Below are 20,136 nucleotides of genomic sequence, written 5' to 3' on the forward strand. Positions count from 1 at the left end.
AGTTGATAGGACCACTCTGTGGATAAAAGGACGGCAAACAAAGGATGGCAGTTTCAAGGATGAGGAGTCAAAAAGGACTGCTGAAAAGATAGTAAGTCCACTATAGAAAGCCTATTATGTATGTATAAGGTTTCTGAACATGATATGTAATGATATTTCCTACTCTAAACTCTCAGGCAAACTTGAAGAGAAAGGTTGCTAGTGGAGAACTAAATGCTGAAGGAACAAATGATGTCTTGACATTGGCTTTGGGGACTCCAGAGCATGGGGGAAGAGTGTGGGGAATAGGAGGTTTTATCACTCCCTCTACTTACTTCCACCTCCCTAAACGTAGAAAGGAGAGCATAGAAGCTACTATTAGAGTTAGTGTGCAAAAAATATTGTTAGAGGAGAGAGAGAAGATAGTAGAGGAGGCAAGGGAGAGGATAATTGAGGAAGCGAAAGAAAAAATACTTGCAGATGAGCGGGCTATGTGGGAGGCCAAGTTTGCTGCACTTGAAGCAAAGGTAAATGGAAAAGAAGGTGCAACTATTCAGCCACATGCATCTGGCCAAGGAAGTTGCTCAAGGACAGTAGATGAGATTGCTCAAGAATCGGATAAAGCTCCGTTGGAAGAAGTAGCAAACATTGTGGATGGAACTAAAATTCGGAGCATTTTTGAAGCAATGGAAAACAAAACCCTCATACATAAAAGGAAACTGACAAAGATCGCTAAGGAAGGTAGGTTGGATAAACGTCCTTACTCCAACAAAGGTAATGAGTTTCCCAAGTTGGTTGAGAAAGTAGTTGTCAACCGTGAGGATGTCACTGAGGCTGTTGAAGAAAATGTCAATCTGACCAAGGAGCCGGAGAATGAGGAGGGGGTAGAATACGTGGATTTGACGATGTGTCCACCCACATCAAAGGTAATTTGGTCTTACTTAACGCCAATAATGAACTGGAAACGATCAAAGTTTAATTATCAAAGCTAAACCAGTCGGTCATTTCATGATTTTTCAAAAAAACTGTACTTGTTTTACTCTCAGTTTTTGGTAGCTTAAAGGCGAATCTTCAATGATCATTTTGAACTTGGTTTCGAGAAAAACGGAGTTGAAGTGAGTCCATTATGCTATTTTTAAGTTACCGCACTGTTTCAGAATTTCATTGCGAATAGCATGAAACTCTGGAAAATAGTATCTTTGAATGTCTACTTGAAATCTGGAAAGTTGTGCTGCAAATCGAAGAAACAATAGTTGTTGGTGAATAACTGTTATTCCTGTTTCCAATTTTTTGAAACTGTCTCAAGCTTGCAGGTTATTGTTACAAACAGCTATAAATCTTGTTTTTTTTTTGTCTACATTTTAGTCAAAGGTAGCTGAGGTTGAATGCAAGTTGGCAATAGGTTCTGTTGAACATATTGTTGCTTGTGCCACTGTTATGGAGTGCGAGGATCCTTCCCAACTTGTTCATGGCACTCCACTAGGGGATGGCAATGTGCGCGTTTCTATCTATGCCGCGCTTGAGGAGAAAGCAAAAGTGCCATTTCCTGTGAAAGATGAAATTGAAACAGTGAAGCAGGCTATGGGGAGTTGGGTAGCATGGCCTAAACACCTAGTCATAAAATCACATCTCAAGGTAAAAACTCAGTCTAATTCAATCTATAGATACTTTGGTAACATTCAATTGTTTATAGAAATTCACATAACTTTAGATATGTAGCATATATTTATGATATATACCTCACATTTATTTTCTTATTGTATAAACCTCCCAAGGATAGTGCTGAAAAGAAGAAGAAAAGGAAAGAGATAGGGGAAGAAAACTCGGAGATTGAATTTGGCTTGGCTAAATTGGCACCATCATTACCAGCTTCATTGAAGATGTTATGTTTGTGGGGTGAAGATGCATTCAAAGATGGGCATACAATCAGCTTCTACATGGAGCCTGAAGTGTTTGGATTTTCTCGCAAGACTTATATATTGGGAAAAGATGTTTGGCAACTGGCAAGCATGAGGGAATTAACTGGAACATGCATTGTAGTGTACCAGAGGTAGAAAATATGCAGTACTATTATTATATATATATATATATATATATATATTTTTTTTTTTCTTTCTCCCCAATGCCTTGATAAGAAATGCAGTTGCTGAAACTTACTGACTTGATGTAAATGTTTGTTGCCTTGATAATCGGAGCAGTTGCTGAAACTTACTGACTTGGTGTAAATGTTTGTTGCCTTGATAAGAAATGCAGGTGCTGAAACTTACTGACTTTGTGTAAATGTTTGTTGCCTTGATAAGAAATGCATCCTGCTGAAACTTACTGACTTGGTGTAAATGTTTGTTGCCTTGATAAGAAATGCAGTTGCTGAAACTTGCATTGTGTAAATGTTTGTTATCAGGTACCTCTATGATCAGTTGAAGGCTTATAAAATGCTTGACATGGTTGCATTTGTTGACCCTTCACTTGTTGGTGCTGTGGGGTGTGGGAATGGAATTGTCAGGGCCCAACACATCAAAGAAAGGCTTGCAACTGCTAAACCAGGATAGATGTTCATGTTGCCATTTAACTCGGGGTAAGTTCACGAAGGTTTGCAAACTTTCATAATTAAGTAACGTGTGTCAGAAAAAAAAAATTTAGTGTTCAGGATATATGACATTTTGCATGCATGTAGTGATCATTGGACTTTGACACTTGTTGATCCGGACAAACAAACCGCCTATTTTATGGACCCGCTAAAAAGACGCTTACCCACAGGAGATTGGATGTCTATCGTGGAAACGTAAGTCACTGGTTTATATATTGATCACACATGCCTCAATTTTATAAAATCTGTTGAATACACTTGTTGTTTCCTTTCCTATATGGCAGAAGTATCGATTATATTGTTGTTTTGGTGTAGTGCTATGCGTATGTATAATGCTGAAAAGAAAAAGCAAGGCCAGAGCTCAGTCCAATGGAAAAATTTGGCTGTAAGATTCACTACTTCTGATTTTCAGAAAACAATATTTCATTTTGTCCGATTTCACTTCTTGAGTCATTTGATTGTGTTTAGGGCATTCCTCCCCAACCTAGCAACAAGGAGTGTGGATACTTTATCATGCGATACATGAGAGATATCATTGAGGATAAAGACATGTCATTGTTTCCTACAAAGGTATCGACATATATATAGCTATAAATATAGTAACTAGACTCAATTTTTCAGAACTTTGTTATTATGTCCATGCCTTATTCAACAAAAAGTTTGGTCACTAATCCTTTTGATATAATAAACTGATTTCAGTGGGAGAGGAGAGGCAGCAGCCAATACACCCAAGCAGATATTGATCAAGTGAGAAATGAGTGGGGAAAGTTTGTTGTCAACACATATGTGCATGAGCCTTGAAGTAGTGCACTTGTTGCTGGTACAATTTTGATAAGGAAAGCATCTTTTTTGTGCTTCTCTGCTGTTACATTATTGTCACGCACCATGTGGCATGTTTTGGAACAATACATATATGTGTATCAGCTTTTTGATGTCCCAAGTAGATGGGCATGCACTAGAATGCTTTTCTTGTTTAAAATGTTGGCTTTCTTATTTGGAAATGCACCTCTTTTGGTTTTGAAGTTTAAAGTATTGGTTAGATTACTCATTTGATGGTTTCCAATATTCGTGTTTGATGGAGTATTGTTCATTTGGTAAATAGCCGAAATGAATGCACAATCTAATTCAGGAATGGGATGTTCAAATGATCACACAACAGAATATATATAATGTCGACTGCCCGTTGTCTGAATGGCCGAAAATGGGGCAGAAACTGATTGCCATCATTCATATCACACATCGGTTTTTAACAAATCAGTGTATTCTAATTTCTACTCACACAAAAGAAGCAACTAAAGTCAGTTGTCCTAAACATTAATCATACAACAGAAGCAATTGAACTCTGTTGTCCAAAAACTAAATCAGACAACAGTTGCAATTGAACTCTGTTGTCCAAAAACTAAATCAGACAACAGTTGCAATTGAACTCCGTTGTCCCAAATGTTGATCATACAACAGATATAGTCCAAGCACTGAAGTTTGAGGATCAATCAGACAAAAAAAAAAATAAAAGTATGTTGTCTGATATGCTTAACATACAACAGCTTGAAACCAAGCACTGTTGTCTGAAGGCAGCGCTTCAACTGCTGCGCATGGCATCTGCCGAGCTATCTGTCGAGCCATCACACAACAGTTATAACACATACCCGTTGCCTGTTTGTTTATCAGACAACTGTGTTCCACCGTTTGAATTTTCAACAGACAACGGCTCGCTCTACAACGGTGGCACTCCAAATCAGACAACAGTTTCTGTCTGTCGTCTGATAAGGATTTTGGCATAGTGATAGTCATTGGATTTTCAACTCCACCAATTACCTGTACAGCAATATGAGGTTCTTCAATTTCAGCCTCAGGTTCACTCATATCAATTAAATCTTCGAAGGCTTGCTCTTCAGGCTTGACTTCCGATGTAGTTACCCCTTCAATGAGTATTGCTCTGCCTTGATTGTGAGGTTTTTTGCAAACATGTCCACCAGAGTATGGCTTATCGCAAAAGAAACAATGTCCCCTAGCTCTCCTGTTATGATAATCCACTTGTGACCATTTGTTGTTATGGTCAATTGATGTCCCTTTAGGTTTAACAGGAATTGAGGTTTGGTGTCTACCACCAAGGTTGTTTTCTCTATGTTGAGGACCAACCTCTGAGAAGTTGGGTCTCGTATAGTACTGTTGTGGTTGAGAGCGTTTGGGTACCAAGTATTTCTCCTCAAAAATTGTTGCTAATTCATAAGCTTGGTATAATGAAGTAGGATTCATAGCACGCACATCCACCCTGATATCTTCTTTGAGGCCTCCAATAAAACATGATAGCAAAGCACCCTAAGAAAATCCAGTGGCTCTTCTTGAAAGTTTATTGAACTGGGACTTAAACTCACTCATAGTTCCAGATTGTCGTAGCTTGGCTAGAGCAGACTGACAATCCACCATGGTATGTGAGCCAAATTCTCTCATTAGTAAAGCAGCAATCCCTTGCCAATTTCCAGGATACTGGTGGCGGAATAGATGCCAAACATCAGCAGCTTCATCAACTAAATGCATAGCAGCAATGGACACTTTCCTATCATCAGGCAAGTGTGGCATGATGCTCTAAATTAAAATCATTATAAGAAGGTACAACAGTATGTTGATAAAATTGTGATAGGTGTTGCCAACCCTCCCCATCCTCGATATTAATTCTATCCCAGCCTCTGAAAGCATCATTCATCAACTTACTACCACTAGGAACATCACTAACAACAAACGGACCACCACAAGTAGCAACGAATTTACCACGTTGTATATTAGTACTTGACCCAGAAGTAACATGAGTATTAGCAGGAGAGAGTATACCTGAAGAAACTTTCTCAGGAGTGATGCTCAAAACCCCTAACCTTGAGGACAAATTGATTCTGAGACTGAAACCCTTGAGTTTGCCGATTGAGAGGCCGGAAGAGAGCCGGAACTCGGCGGTTTCGGAGAGACTGGAACAGGGTCGGAGCGGGGCACAAAGTTGACTCAAAGAGCCCGAAGTTCCTCCAACAGCTGAAAGCAAAACTCTGCATTCTGAGCATGAATCTCAGCGTTTTCAGAGCGAATCAACTTTTGGGCAGAGCGAATTTCATCAACCGAGTCGCGTACCGCCCGGAGCTGAGCCTCTGCTGCCGCTTGTTGTGCCAAATAATCCATCTCGATGGCTAAAAGTTCCTTCGACGGTTGAAGGTTAGTGCCGCCTTTGCGCGACGCTCCCATTGGAACGAACGCTCTGATACCAGATAATAAGACCCTAGATCCTGACAGGGATAATTAAAATAAACTGAAATGAGAAGTTGATATATATTTTCCTAATTAGAAAAATAGGTGGTTCCAATACATATATATTGATCCATCCGAGACTAGAAGGAAGGAACTGGACAGGTGTCCAGTTCATGGCTACCAACCTGCCAGCTCGTAAGCATCTAGGTGGATGATTACTAGGCTCTTATCACTTAGTTACCCTCTTTCTTTTTTGCTAGACTAGTTGCCTTCTTGGAAGCATTAATTAGCCAATTTTCTAAGCTTGAGATTTTGTACTCGAGCTGCTACTCCTCTCATCAGATGCATATTTTACACCAATACACGTCATTGGAATGTGTGCAACACCTGAATCAACTGCTTTGGGTTGCACATCATTTGTTTAGTTGTGTGTTGAATCTGTTGATACGTACAAGTAAAGAGTTTCAATTATCAGTAGTATCATCACCATTAACACTCCACGAAGCCTTTGCCGAGACAATCAGGACAATATATTGCAAAGACTCAAAGAATTTGTCCAAATTGCTAGAATTTAGACTCAAAGAGTTTAAATAAATAAATATTAAAAGCTAAATAATATGGAAGAGGCCCATCCGGCTGAAACAATATCTCTTCTTTTTTTTTAGCAATATGTTCCTCTCCTCTCAATTCCATCCGTTCAAAACCTCACCACTTTTTTTGTTTCTATTGCGTTCTGTCTCTCTCCCAAACTCCCCTCCTCAATTGATGAGAGGAGAGAGACATATTGCTAAAAACTAAAGTTATTTAATTTTATATTGCGAGTTTGTTCAAGTATAAAAATAAAATTAAAGCTTGAAGGACTACATTTTAAGTTTCACACAGGACTCTGAAAAGTTTGAGACGGCTGTGGCTCTCTGAGGCATCTCCCGAATGAGTTTGCGGCAGGTACTCATTTGCCGCTCCCGCACAACAAAACAAAACAGACAACAAAGTTCCTTGACTGTTGGGGCCCACCAAAACTGGAAAAAATAGTCGAAGGTTGCAATCGCTATGCTGTGGAAAATAGCTGGAACGTAGGAAGCTCCGCAGCTGACTAGAAAAGGGGAATTAGCTCCCTGGACAATTAGATCCATTGAAGACGTACCCTCTATCAATCTTATCTCGCCGTAGACTATCCGTCAACCAACAGTTTTGTCCGGTTGGCTAGATCTTAAACTGTAGTCAAACAATGGCGTCAACTTGGTCTCCTCGTCGACGATGGAAATACGATGTTTTTCTAAGCTTCAGAGGGGAAGATACCCGTGAGACTTTCATCTGCCATCTGTATCATGCACTAACCGCGAAAGGAATTATAACCTTCATAGATGACGAAAGCCTGGAGAGAGGATCAACCATTGGCCCATCACTTTTTACAGCAATTCAGGACTCGAGCATTGCCCTTGTCGTTCTTTCAAAGAATTTCGCTTCTTCATCGTGGTGCTTGGATGAACTCTCGAAGATTATTCAGTGCAAGGTAGAGAGGAGACAAATAGTCATCCCAATCTTTTACAAAGTGAGTCCTTCTGATGTGCGCTACCAAAATGGAAGTTTTCAGCTGCGTACAGTAGAGGTTAGGGAACATGAAGAAGTTTATGGGGATAAGGACCAACTAAAGGTGTGGTCAGATGCTTTGAGAAGGGTGTCCCATCTTTCTGGGTATGATTCGAGGAAATATGGGTAAGTACTAATCTCCTTCCTTCATACCTTCATATGTTTTTCTGTTGGAATTCTCTACTGCATATATGGTTTTGCAGGGATAATCCATTCGCATATCTTAAATAAAATATATAACTTGTCTCTGATGATTAAATTGGTGGATCTTAAGTCTTGCAATTTGCGTTTTCTGAGGGAGGGATAGAATTAATACGAATAGAGTTGAGAGATCGGTATTTGCATTTATTCGTGCTAAATCAGTAAACGGAAATGTTTTTTTTTTTTGTTCCTTCTTTCCTTTTGACATGTTTTTTTTTTTTTTTTTTGAAACAATGGTTCATTGCATTAGATGACCAGCCAAAAAGCCAGAGTCTAACATACACTTGAAGACAGAAAAATGGTGAGGTAACAACCACGCTCCTATCTAAGTAATGTAAACTCATTACAAGTCAATTTTGAGCCCGCTTTGTAAGCGAACTCATAAACAAAGAACAACTCCGTGTCTTCTAGGGCAAAATCAATGACTAGCATCCCCATTAGCCAGGCGCGCAATTGCGGTATCAACAGAGAGTCACTTCCTAACAAATAAATATGAGCAATTCCTTATCCATAAGCCGCTTGAAAAAATGCCAATCTTATTCCAGATAATTATCAACTCTTGAAAAAGTCATGATCCGCAAACGATTGGTCATTGACCATATATTAGCCCAACTGCCCAAGAAAGTCCACCTCTTAGGCCAGACTCATCCTCACCACTAAGTGATAAAAGAGCGTGGCAAGGCACCCTCCCTTCTAGCCCACCACATAGGGCCCAACAACTCAAGCTTGAGCCCAGGCCCAAAGACCCAAGTCCAAACCTGAGCAAATGGAGCAGAAACCCTAGAGCAGTTCATCCATCACCTCCGCCGTCGCCGCTGCCGCCAAGTTTTCCGGCGGCCGACCACTCCAGCACCGCATCCACGTCAAGCTACAGATCAGTAACCTCCCTTGCAGCCGGTAGTAGAATCTAGCAAGAACCCAGAGAATTCCCTGCCAAGACCGGCCGGAATCCGGACGCCGACCCTCCCTGGTCCTCTTCGCCCGACGAAACAGCGTCACCAAAACCGGCCCCCTCTGCTCGCCCGGCGTTAAGATCTGCCACAGCCTCCTAACTGAACTCTCTGCAATTTTCGCCGACGATCTCCGAACACCACAGCTACCAAACTTGTCGCACTCAAAAGCTTGCCGGCGCAAGACCACGACGCACACCCTGCGACGAAGCGACACCACTGCCAGACCTGACACCACGACGCCGCCGGTCTCTCTGCTCAACGCTAGGGTTTGCGTTGCTTAACTTTCGATATGTCTTGTAGCTAGCTTGTGCAACATTCAAACTACAAATATCGGCCCGTCATTTTTCCTTTTGACATGTTACTTGCTAATTCAGCGTTTTATCTATTTTATTTTTTCTTCTCAGGGATGACGGAAAATTGATTGACCTAATTGTTTGGAATATACTAAATAAACTGGGTGATACTTATACCTCTTCAAGTGTTGACAAGGGCTTCATAGGAATGGATTCCCGCATTGATGATTCATTAAGCAATTACATATATCCGCAGCTTGGTGGGGTGCGTTTTATAGGGATCCATGGCATGCGAGGAATAGGCAAGACAACACTTGCTCGAGCTATTTATGATGAACTTTCTCACGGGTTTGACAGAAGCTGCTTTCTTTTAAATGTTAGAGAAAAATCTGGAAAGGATGGCCTAGTTTCTCTACAAGAAAAACTACTTTCCAGAATCCTGAGGGCAAAAGTTGACATTGAGGATGAATATGCAGGAGCTACTATGATAGAAAGGCGGTTATGTAAACTAAAGGTGCTTGTTGTAATTGATGATGTGGATGACCTCAATCAATTAGATAAATTGGCTGGAAGTCGGGACTGGTTCGGTCCAGGGAGTAGAATTATTGTAACCACCCCAGATATTCATTTGCTAAGGGGACATGATGTTGATGTAGATGCTACATACAAGGCTACTGGGTTCACTTGTGGTGAAGCTATCCAACTAATAAGTTTAAAGGCTTTCAAGAAAAACTTCCCACCAGAAAATTATTTGGACTTGTGCCACCATATTATAGGGTATGCTCAGGGGCTTCCGTTGGCTCTTGCGGTTTTAGGTTCTTTCCTATCTAGTAGAAGCACCAATGAATGGGAAAGTACAATAGAGAGGCTACACAATACACCAAATAGACAAGTTATGGATGTGCTTCAGATTAGTTTTGATGGACTAGAGGAAAAAGACCAACAGATATTCCTACATATTGCTTGTTTGTACAAGGGGAGGACAGGGATCGTGTGACACAAATACTAAGCTATTGCAAGCTAGAACCTGGCATTGGTTTGAAGGTTCTTGAGGAAAAATCTCTCATTACTATTTTTAAGAACAAACTGTCGATGCATGATTTGCTACAAGAAATGGGCTTGGAAATAGTGTGTCGAGAGTCCCCAGATGAGCCAGGTAAACGAAGTAGATTATGGTCTCCCGAAGTTATCCACAATGTGCTGAAGAAAAATAAGGTAAGAGTGTGATTATGTAGAAGAAAAAAGAAAAGAAAATAGAAGAATAGAACAGCTTTAATTTATTTAAGTAATCAGTAGTAGTATTCTTTGTCTTGTTTAACATCACTTGTTACTCTTGTTTTTCATAATTAGGGAACAGACAAAATCCGAGCCATGGTAATGGACTTGCCTGAGTTAGAAGTGGCTCATTGGAAACCAGAAGCCTTTTCAAATTTGTCTCAACTCAGTCTTCTCCATATTCGTAACGTGGATCTTCCCAAAGGCCTCACTTTTCTATCTAATTCCTTGAGACTCCTTGATTGGAGTGGATACCCCTTAAGATCTCTCCCACAAAATTTTGAACCAGACGAACTTATTGAACTTAACTTGTGCCGCAGCAATATTGAACACCTCTGGGAAGGAGCAAAGGTATGACTGTTGGTTGATAGACTATTGATTTTTCATTAATTTGTATTAGAAAATTCTATTCATGTTGTGCCTTACTATTTTCCTGATTGGTTTATATATATGTGTTGAACAGAATTTTGACAAGTTAAAGTTCATCAGACTATGCTATTCTCAAAAAATTGTCCAGACCCCAGACCTCACAGGCGTTCAAAATCTTGAGACTCTAGATCTTGAAGGATGTAAGACTTTGGTAGAACTTCATCAATCCCTCGGACAACTCAAAAGGCTTATTGTATTGAATCTTAAAGATTGCGAGAGTCTTGAGAGTCTGCCAAGTACGATTGAAATGGAATCTCTTCAAACTTTAATTCTTTCTAACTGCTCAAAAGTTAAAAGGATTCCTGAGTTCGCGGGAAATATGGAGCGTTTATCAGAGCTTTATCTCGATGAGACTGCCATTGAAGAACTACCTGTTTCAATTGGATGCCTGAGTGGCCTTACTTCGCTGAATCTGAGCAACTGCAAAAATCTTGCTTGCCTTCCAAGCACCTTTAGTAGATTGGAGTCTCTGGAAAAGCTAAATCTTTCTGGATGTTTGAAACTTGGCGAACAGGATAGTGCGAGGAAGAAGGGTGCACTTAGAACTGCTGTAAATCATCTTACAAAACGCTTTTGTGAAGTTGTTGGGAAATATTTGTCATGGTCCTTGCCTTCTAGATTGGTGCAAAGAGCCAATATGGAACCAATGAGTATGCAGTTGCCTGTATCTGATCTGTGTTATTCTACAGAGAAAAATGCAAATACATCCATGGGTATCCGGTTGCCACTATCTCGTCTATGTAAATTAACAGATCTAAACATAAGTAACTGCAATCTTATGCAGTTGCCTGTATCTGATCCGTGTTATTCTTCAGAGCAAAATGCAAATACATCAATGAGTATCCGGTTGCCACTCTCTCGTCTATGTAATTTAACAGATCTAAACATAAGTAACTGCAATCTAGGTGACGCTGCATTTGCCAACTTTGCCTGTTTTCCCTCCTTAATGACACTAAATCTGAGTGGAAATAATTTTGTTAAGCTTCCTCCAAGCATCAGGTCCTGTTTGAAGCTTCAGAACATTAATTTGGAGAATTGCAAGACACACAAAGAGTTGTCAGGACTTCATCAAATAGTAAATTGGATGTGAGGGCAGATGCTTGTTCTTCACTGGAAATGCTGTTTGATGTATCCAATTTCAATAGATTGGAGAAATCATATTTCAATTTCATCAATTGCTTCAAACTAAATGACAATCAGGCCTGCAGTAACATAGCATTTGAAATGCTGAGGATTTTCCTTAATCAGGTACTAGCTCTCTCTCTCTCTCTCTCTCTCTCTCTCTCTCTCTCTCTCTCTCTCTCTCTCTCTCTCTCTCTCTCTCTCTCTCTCTCTCTCTCTCTCTCTCTCTCTCTCTCGTGTGTGCTTTTGCTCATACTAAATCAATTAATTGAATACCTATTTTTCATGACAGCAAATGTCTAGTGCAACGGAAACCGTTCAAATTGTAATTCCTGGAAGTAGTATTCCTGAGTGGTTTGATCATCGAATATTTGGGAGTTCATTAACTGTAGACCTACTTCCAGGTTGGAATAAGAGTAGGTTTTTGGGATTTGTTTTGTGTGCTGTTTTTGTACTCCATGAGCACCATCAGGTTGATGAGCTTGATATCCGTCAGTTCAAGACTTTTAAGGCTACTCATCATCTTGTATGTTGCCTGAAGCTCAATGGAAAAGAATTAAAAGTATATGGCAAACAGCCTGCATTTCGCTTTAGCGAACAATTTTGCCAGGTTGAGTCAGAACACCTTTGGATATTCTATGTGTCTCGTGATAAATACTTTGGTACAGATTGGTGGCATAACAGTGGCAGTCGGCTTGAGTTCTTATTTGAAACAAGAGGGCCAGGTCTGAAGGTGAAGGAGTGTGGGGTACGTCTGATATATGAGCAAGATGTGCTAGAGTTGAACCAAACAATAACTCAATCAAGCAGTAGGATGTCTCCTCCATATGAGGATATATTGATTGATTTTGAGAATCGAGTTGAAGGGGAAACCAGTGGTACTGGTAGCAGAACCTGCAACCTTGAAGAACTATAGCATTGGCAGAAAAAAAGGGATTCAACACTGGCCACTTCGAAAAACCAAAATTAAAGACTTTTTGATCCCATGGTTGGAAATGAATGCAGAATGGTCAGAGGTCCCTCTTTTCTCATTGAACTTCTGCAGTAATCACCATCTGGAGCCGTCTTGCCTCATTTTTCACAGATAGGTTAGCCTGGTTCACTCTAGTTTCTATAGTGTCTTATTAATTAGAGATAGCTATTATTCTCCCAGCATATTTAGTGGACTCCAGTCACTCCACCACAAATTATTTCAAAGTGGTTTGTTTTAAATTGTTGCTCCAACCATGGTCAAATTTTAAGAAAAATAACAATTTTTATACTCTTTTAAATTTAATATTTTGGCAAGATTAATAAGAAAGTTTAACTTAATGCACTAGTGCCACTTTCTTTCTACTTGCATTTAGGAGTTTCTAGTGATTTTGTTATTTTATATAGGAGCATGATAGGGAGTACATTGGAGCAAATTCCCCGAGTAACTGAAAGGCTCAAAGGCTCATGTAGGGAGTGTTGGAGATGCTGTTATCATGCGGCATATATATCTTGTGTAACCTATATTACTTGGAGTAGTTTTACATGTATAATAATCTGGATTTGCCCATTGCTTCTCTATAAGTTAGTTTGATAGACAGAAAAGCATGTAAAGCTAGTAATTCTAGTCTATATGCTATCAGTACCTTTGCACGCTTGTCCTATTGAAATTGTACTTTTATACAATGGGTGTGTGCTGTTGTAGAGAATTCTAATTAGTCTTGCATTGCGCTCTTAGCAGGTTGTACGACAGTTATGTGGCTCCCCTTGAAGAGGACGGGCAGGCTTTCTATACAGTAAACCAATAAAAGGTACGGATGTCAGACGTCCATACCTGTACCATTGGATGCTAAATTGCCATGATTGTATGATTGTAACAATGGATGTTATAGCACACTCTTTGCAATTTGTATGTTATGGAGTTGTGCCGACTTATGTTGCCATTAGCCATCGATTCTAGAGTTGATAAATATGAATGCATTGATACCACCAACTAGCTGGTGTTGGAGAAGTTTCTTAAGGTCGTAACCATATCATGTCAGGCTAATTATCTAAAGCTTTTCTTCATGCTCTCTCTGTAGGTTCTAGATCTCCATGTGATATACATAGTGAAACTTGAGACAGTACTATGTATAAAGGTTACTTGAACTTTCCTCATAACTGAATGCAAATTCATTTGGACTTGATGAACTTAATTTTCTCTTTACACTTTAAGTTTTTTGGGTATTGTGGATGGAAAGAAATAGAGGAACTTTTGACGTCTATGAAGGGGTAGGGGTTGAGGTTCAGAGAGGGTCATGATATTGAACGTAACATGAAAAAGAAAGGGGACTATGGAATTCGGGTAATGAATTAACGGTCATGCTGGTGTGTCAGGTAATGAAATAAACATTATATACTCAACCAGCGTGTTAGTATATTCTTGTTGATAGTCTCGTATACATGTGTGTCAGTGTGTGACCTTGGTGTTGAAATTAACATGCACATGCCAGATATGGATGGATTTGAAACAAGGCAAATAAGGAAAGTGGAGAAATCTTACCATGTTCGCATTCCAGTCATTGCATTACCAGCTCATACACCAGCCGAGGAAACAAGGAGGATGTTGGAGGCCGGCATGGATGACTATTTAAGCAAACCCTTGGGAAAGGATCGTCTACTCGAAACAACGGGTAGACTGGTACGGAAATAGTAAATTGTTGGAAGCTGCAATCAGAGAACAAAAGAAAATTAAAGAAACAAGCAAACATAACTTTTCATGTAAGTTTCGTTCAATTCTGTATTGTGTTGATCACCAGTTGCATTATAAGAGAAGTCCCTAAAATGACATTCTAAAGTGAATCACTTGTTAAGAAAGTAAACTGTCCTAAATAATGATAACTGCTTGGGTTTAGTTATTAGGTTGATTGTTTCAAATTTAAGCTATCTATTCTCACTCGGTTCATGCATGTCTCTTTCAGACTTACTCAAGCGTTGTGGAGTGGCGTGACTGGCCAGTAATTGAACAATATCGAGACTTTCCATCTATGTGATTACTCTCTTTGGTTTTGCTAGACTCAAGGGGAAATAACACTATTGCCTTAGCCTTCCTGGAGGCATTAGCCAACTTTCTGAGCTTGAGATTTTGTACTTGAGCTACTCCTCTCATCAGATGCATATTTAACACGTTTATGCCAGTAGTTACACGTCATTGAAGTATGTGCAATATCTGAATGTGTTGTGTGCCAATAGTTGCACGTCATTGAATTATGTACAATAATTAAATTTCATCAACTGCCTTGAGTTGCACGTCATTAGTTTAGTTGTGTGTTGAATCTGTTGATATATTGCAAAATGTGTATTTTAGAGAGCTAGAATTTTGGGGTTCAAAACTTTGGAGTGTCTGCTGTAAACATGCAAGTCCTGCAAGGTTTGCACTGTGTACAACAATGAAGCCGCTTCAGCTCAAAAGGCTGAAGTTTCCAAAGGAGTCCAAGCTTCCCAAAACGCAGAAGAAGATGGTGATGAATGAGCAGGTTGTGATCAAGTTGGGTCTACAGTTGCAGTTTATAGTCCTAGCAGGGAAGCGACCCCAACTTGAATTGCTTAGCGCCAACCTTTGTAGTGTCAGACTGTTAGATTACTGATTTCAGAGCTTTCTATCTAGGGTAGCTTTATTTAGATACAATTATGTTGCGTCCTTCAGGGCGGTCATAGACTGGTGTATTGTTATATACTTCTACATTTAATGGACTGCGATCCCGATCACCTGGTCAGCAGCTGACCAGGGATCTTTTGCTCACTCACCCCGTCCGATTGAAATCGGACGGTTGACAGATCTCCTCTCTCAAAATTCAGATATCTATCAACCATCGGACGGTGAGTGAGCAAATGATCCCTGGTCAGTTGCTGACCAGGTGATCGGGACTGAATGGACTGATACCCAATTCCTTCGTATATTAAGTTGCGTTGGGTTACCTATCACTCAAGCTTTTGTAGCGTGATGCTACGTCCATGTGGTCGCGCGTGTCATAGAACCTTCACCTCAATCAACCATCCGGTTCTTCCCACACCTCCCCGCCTCAACCTGCAAACAAATAACCTTCTCGGCGAAGTAGGGGCCCTGGCCACGCGCGGCCAACTCAACGAAGCACTCTCACTCTTCTACGCTCTTCAAACTCACTGCAACCAAACCTACGCCACTCTTTTCCACGCATGTGCTCGCCACTACTCCCTCCAACAAGGCCTCTCTCTGCACCATTACATGGTCGCCCACAACCCCATTACTCCTCCAGACCTCTTTGTCTCCAACCACCTCATCAACATGTACGCTAAATTTGGCTACTTAGACCATGCCCACCAACTGTTCGATGAAATGCCCAGAAGAAACCTCGTCACCTGGACCGCTCTCATTTCCGGGTACGCACAGCGGGGTCGAGCTGACAATTGTTTTCGATTATTTTCTTCCATGTTGGCGCATTACCTCCCGAATGAGTTTGCTTTTGCCAGCGTGCTAAGTTAGTGTGCCGATAGCGATGGTGGACGTGGCCGGCAGGTACACGCCCTCGCTTTGAAAATGTCTTTGGATGCTTGCCTTTACGTTGCGAATGCTCTCATTACTATGTATAGCAAGGTGTGTGAATGTGTGATCATGGAGGTGTGTTTGATGTTAGTAGAGACGAGGCATGCAAGGTGTTTAGAAGCATGGAATCCCGGAATCTTATATCGTGGAATTCCATGATTGCAGGGTTTCAGTGTCGTGGACGTGGAGCTCAAGCTATTGATCTGTTTGTACAAATGCACCTTGATGGACTCGAGTTTGACCGTGCCACGCTTCTCAGCGTCTTATCTTCCTTGAATGGAGTAAATGACATTGATGATGTTGTGGTTACTAAGTTTTGTTATCAATTGCATTGTCTGGTTATCAAAACCGGGTTTATATTAGGAATTGAAGTGGTCACTGCGCTGGTTAAAGCTTATTCAGATCTTGGAGGGGATGCTGCTGACTGTTACAGGCTCTTCTCTGAGACAAGCTGTCATCGGGATATTGTTGCGTGGACGGGCATTATGACAATATTTTCCGAGCGGGACCCTGAAGAAGCACTCTCCCTTTTTCGTCAATTACGCCGGGAGAATTTAGCTCCAGACAGGTATACCTTCTCCATTGTTTTAAAAGCCTACGCAAGCCTTGCAACCGAGCGCCATGCCTCGGCAGTTCATTCTCAAGTTATCAAAGGCGGGTTTGGGGGTGACACAGTCCTTGCAAACGCCTTGATCCATGCATATGCTCGGTGCGGCTCCATTTCCTCGTCTAAGCAAATTTTTGATGGAATTGAGTTTCGTGATGTTGTTTCTTGGAACACAATGCTCAAGGCTTATGCCTTGTATGGACAAGCTGCAGAGGCACTGCAGCTTTTTTCACAAATGGACGTTAAACCTGATTCTGCTACATTTGTTTCTCTCTGTGCTTGTAGTCATGCTGGACTGGTAGAAGAAGGAACCAGAATCTTTGACTCCATGCTTGAGAGATATGGCATTGTACCTCTATGTGATCATTATGCCTGCATGGTTGACATTCTTGGTCGAGCTGGACGAGTTGGTGAGGCTGAGAAGCTTGTAAGTAGAATGCCAATGGAGCCCGATTCTGTTGTTTGGAGTGCACTCCTTGGATCATGTAGGAAGCATGGAAATACACAGTTGGCCAAGTGGAGTTGGCTCCAGAGGGTTCATTAGTTTATGTACAAATGTCAAATATATATAGCTCTGATGGTAACTTTGGTGAAGCGGGCCTGATTAGGAAGGAAAAGAAAGGGTCTTGAGTGAAAAAGGAACCTGGATTAAGCTGGATTGAGATCAGAAATCAGGTGCATGAGTTCTCCTCTGGAGGCCGACACCATCCAGAAATGAATCTTATAAGCAGAAAACTAAAAGAACTGATTGGACAGTTAAGGGAAATTGGTTATGTTCCAGATACAAGCTCATCCTTGCATGATGTGGAAGAGGAGCACAAAGAGGAGCAATTGTACCATCATAGTAAGAAGCTAGCTTTAGTGTTTGCCATTATGAATGAAAGCAGTTTACATTGCCGTAGGACTGGTATAAAAATAATGAAGAATATCAGAGTATGCGTGGATTGCCATAACTTCATGAAGTTAGCATCAAATCTACTTCAAAAGGATATTGTTGTGAGAGACTCAAACCGTTTCCACCACTTTAAAGATGGCATATGTTCTTGCAATGATTACTGGTAAGCAGTAACAAAGGCATATACTTTGCCAAGATGCCGTGTATCAGGCTTCTTATCTGCATTTGCAACACCTCTAGAGGAGGAGGATGCAAAACTTCCCTGGCTGGTACTCATAGCTTGAGCTCTAAGGCGTTGGTTTCTCCAAACATTATATGCGCCTAAAATTAAGAAAAAGCATGAGAATTGGATCAAACTACATCACCGAATGTCCTCTCTTCAAGGCAATTTCTAACTATCAGAAGAGAAGGCCAAATAAGAAGAAGAGCAACAAGATGATGAGGAAGATGCCTAGAGCTCCTCCTTACGAGGCTAGAAAGGCTGTGTTGTAGAGTAGATTTTCAGCAGTAAACTAGCAGAAAACGGTTGGTAGCTCTCTTTGATGTCAAGTATTTATCTGTTACATGCACTATAAAAGCCAAAGTCTCATCTTGCTTGAAATTATATCATAATCCGAGGACCAAGTCGATAAAGGCAATTATTACTTAACTTTCCGATTTGTTTCAAAGTAATCGAGTTAATCCGATGTTTAGATTTGGAGCCCAGTCATTGCATTGCTTTGGATTTCGGAATGCCCAAGTAGGATGTTTTTTGGGTATTGTGGATGGAGATAAATAGAGGAATATTTGAAGTCTATGAAGCGGTAGAGGTTGAGGTTCAAAGAGTGTCATGCTATTGAATGTAACAAGAAAGAAAAAAAGAAAAAAGAAAGGGCTATGGAATTCGAGTAGTGAATTAATGGTCATGCTGGTATGTCAGGTGATGAACTAAACATTATACACCCCACCAGTGTGTTAGTATGTCCTTGTTTGTGGTCTCGTATACATGTGTGTCAGTGTGTGACTTTGGTATTGAAATTAACATGCAGATGCCAGAAATGGATGGATTTGAAGCAACAAGGCAGATGAGGAAAGTGGAGAAATCTTACCATATTCAGATTCCGATCATTGCATTCACAGCTCATACACCGGGCGAGGAAACAAGAAGGATGATGGAGGTTGGCATGGATGAATATTTAAGCAAACCCTTGGGAAAGGATCGTCTACTCGAAACAATGGGTAGACTGGTAAGGAAGTAGTAAAATGCTGCAGTAAGCTGAAATCATGATTGTCAGAGAACAAAAGAAAAGAAAAACAAGATAGCAAACAGAGCTTTTCATTCAAGTGATCAATTCTGTATCTAGTGTCTTCGTATATTGAAGCTTCAACCATAACAAAACTTGGAGGCCATGTTCAACTTCAAGAACAGTTGAAGTTCAACAGAGTTATTGAATAAAAAATAAAAAAAGGTTTGAAAAAGAAGATAAAATTACATTATAAGAGAATTCTCCTGGTTAGAATGCACGTACCCTTGTGAGGACTGAGGAGAGTCTCATAATTTATAAACCAATCATGATTTTAATTGATACTGAGATCAAGTTGGTTTAACATTTCTGTCAACATAGGGAATGACGAATGAGGTTACCAGTTTAGAATTTACCTCCTCCAAGATCAAAGAAGAATATGAAGTATCGACTCTTCTCAGTTAGGAAAGAATACACACCCTCAACATACTAGAAAACCCAGGCTCGCACAATCAAGTGCCGGTGAAGCAGTATTACTGGCCTTTAACCATTATAGCAAAAGGTCGTATTGGCCGGCCATCTTTAGGCCTTCTTCGACTGCTAAGAAACTCAACGCGAGTGGCATATGAGGCGAACGTGATCGACCCAGTTATCACCGCTACAAGAGCTTACATATGGTCGGAAAACCAATGCTACACCTCCTGTGCTTGATATCATGTCAAAGACACCATCTAAGCTAAACGTAAACTAGTGAGAATGTCATGAATATGAGAATATCATTAACATAAAGACTTTATTTATTAATTAAACCATCATCAATTATTGTTGAAAATAAAATGGAATGGTATATGCCTTGGTCTTGGTTTGTGGGGAATTTGGACTATCCAGCGCTCACTCAATTAATCATGTGACAAAAATTGTATTAGAGCAAGGCTTACATCCCTAACCGTAAACTGTGGCCTATTTGTTGTTCGGCCTATTTGGTATTTGTGGTTTTGGACGTATAATCACTTATTTTAAACAATAAATATATATTACGTGTTTGGTAAACGAAGCATAAAGAACATTATAAACTTATTGACGGGGATACTTTCTCAAAACCGTGTTTTTTTTTTATAACAAATTACATATAAGTTATTGACAAAAGATGATTTAACAAATAAATCATCTAAAGATTGAATTAAACATATAAGGACTAAATCTTACAAATAAGGACAATG

At 40.3% G+C, this 20,136-nt stretch overlaps 2 protein-coding genes and 1 pseudogene across 2 annotated transcripts; all 3 read left to right on the plus strand.

Moving 5' to 3' along the window:
- Window positions 1–7,025: 7,025 nt before the first annotated feature.
- LOC121049927 (TMV resistance protein N-like) lies at window positions 7,026–7,517 on the plus strand. Its single transcript, XM_040508388.1, has one exon. It carries the CDS (start codon window positions 7,026–7,028, stop codon window positions 7,515–7,517), a length of 492 nt encoding a protein of 163 aa, XP_040364322.1.
- Window positions 7,518–9,079: 1,562 nt separating this feature from the next.
- Window positions 9,080–10,417, plus strand: LOC112172278 (TMV resistance protein N-like). Its single transcript, XM_024309561.2, has 2 exons — window positions 9,080–10,049; window positions 10,185–10,417. Exon 1 carries the CDS (start codon window positions 9,124–9,126, stop codon window positions 9,829–9,831), a length of 708 nt encoding a protein of 235 aa, XP_024165329.2. The 5' UTR covers window positions 9,080–9,123; the 3' UTR covers window positions 9,832–10,049; window positions 10,185–10,417.
- Window positions 10,418–15,551: 5,134 nt separating this feature from the next.
- On the plus strand, window positions 15,552–19,082 carry LOC112172277 (annotated as a pseudogene).
- Window positions 19,083–20,136: the final 1,054 nt, after the last annotated feature.

Source organism: Rosa chinensis, chromosome 6 (genome assembly GCF_002994745.2).
Source record: "Rosa chinensis cultivar Old Blush chromosome 6, RchiOBHm-V2, whole genome shotgun sequence".
NCBI lineage: Eukaryota > Viridiplantae > Streptophyta > Magnoliopsida > Rosales > Rosaceae > Rosa > Rosa chinensis.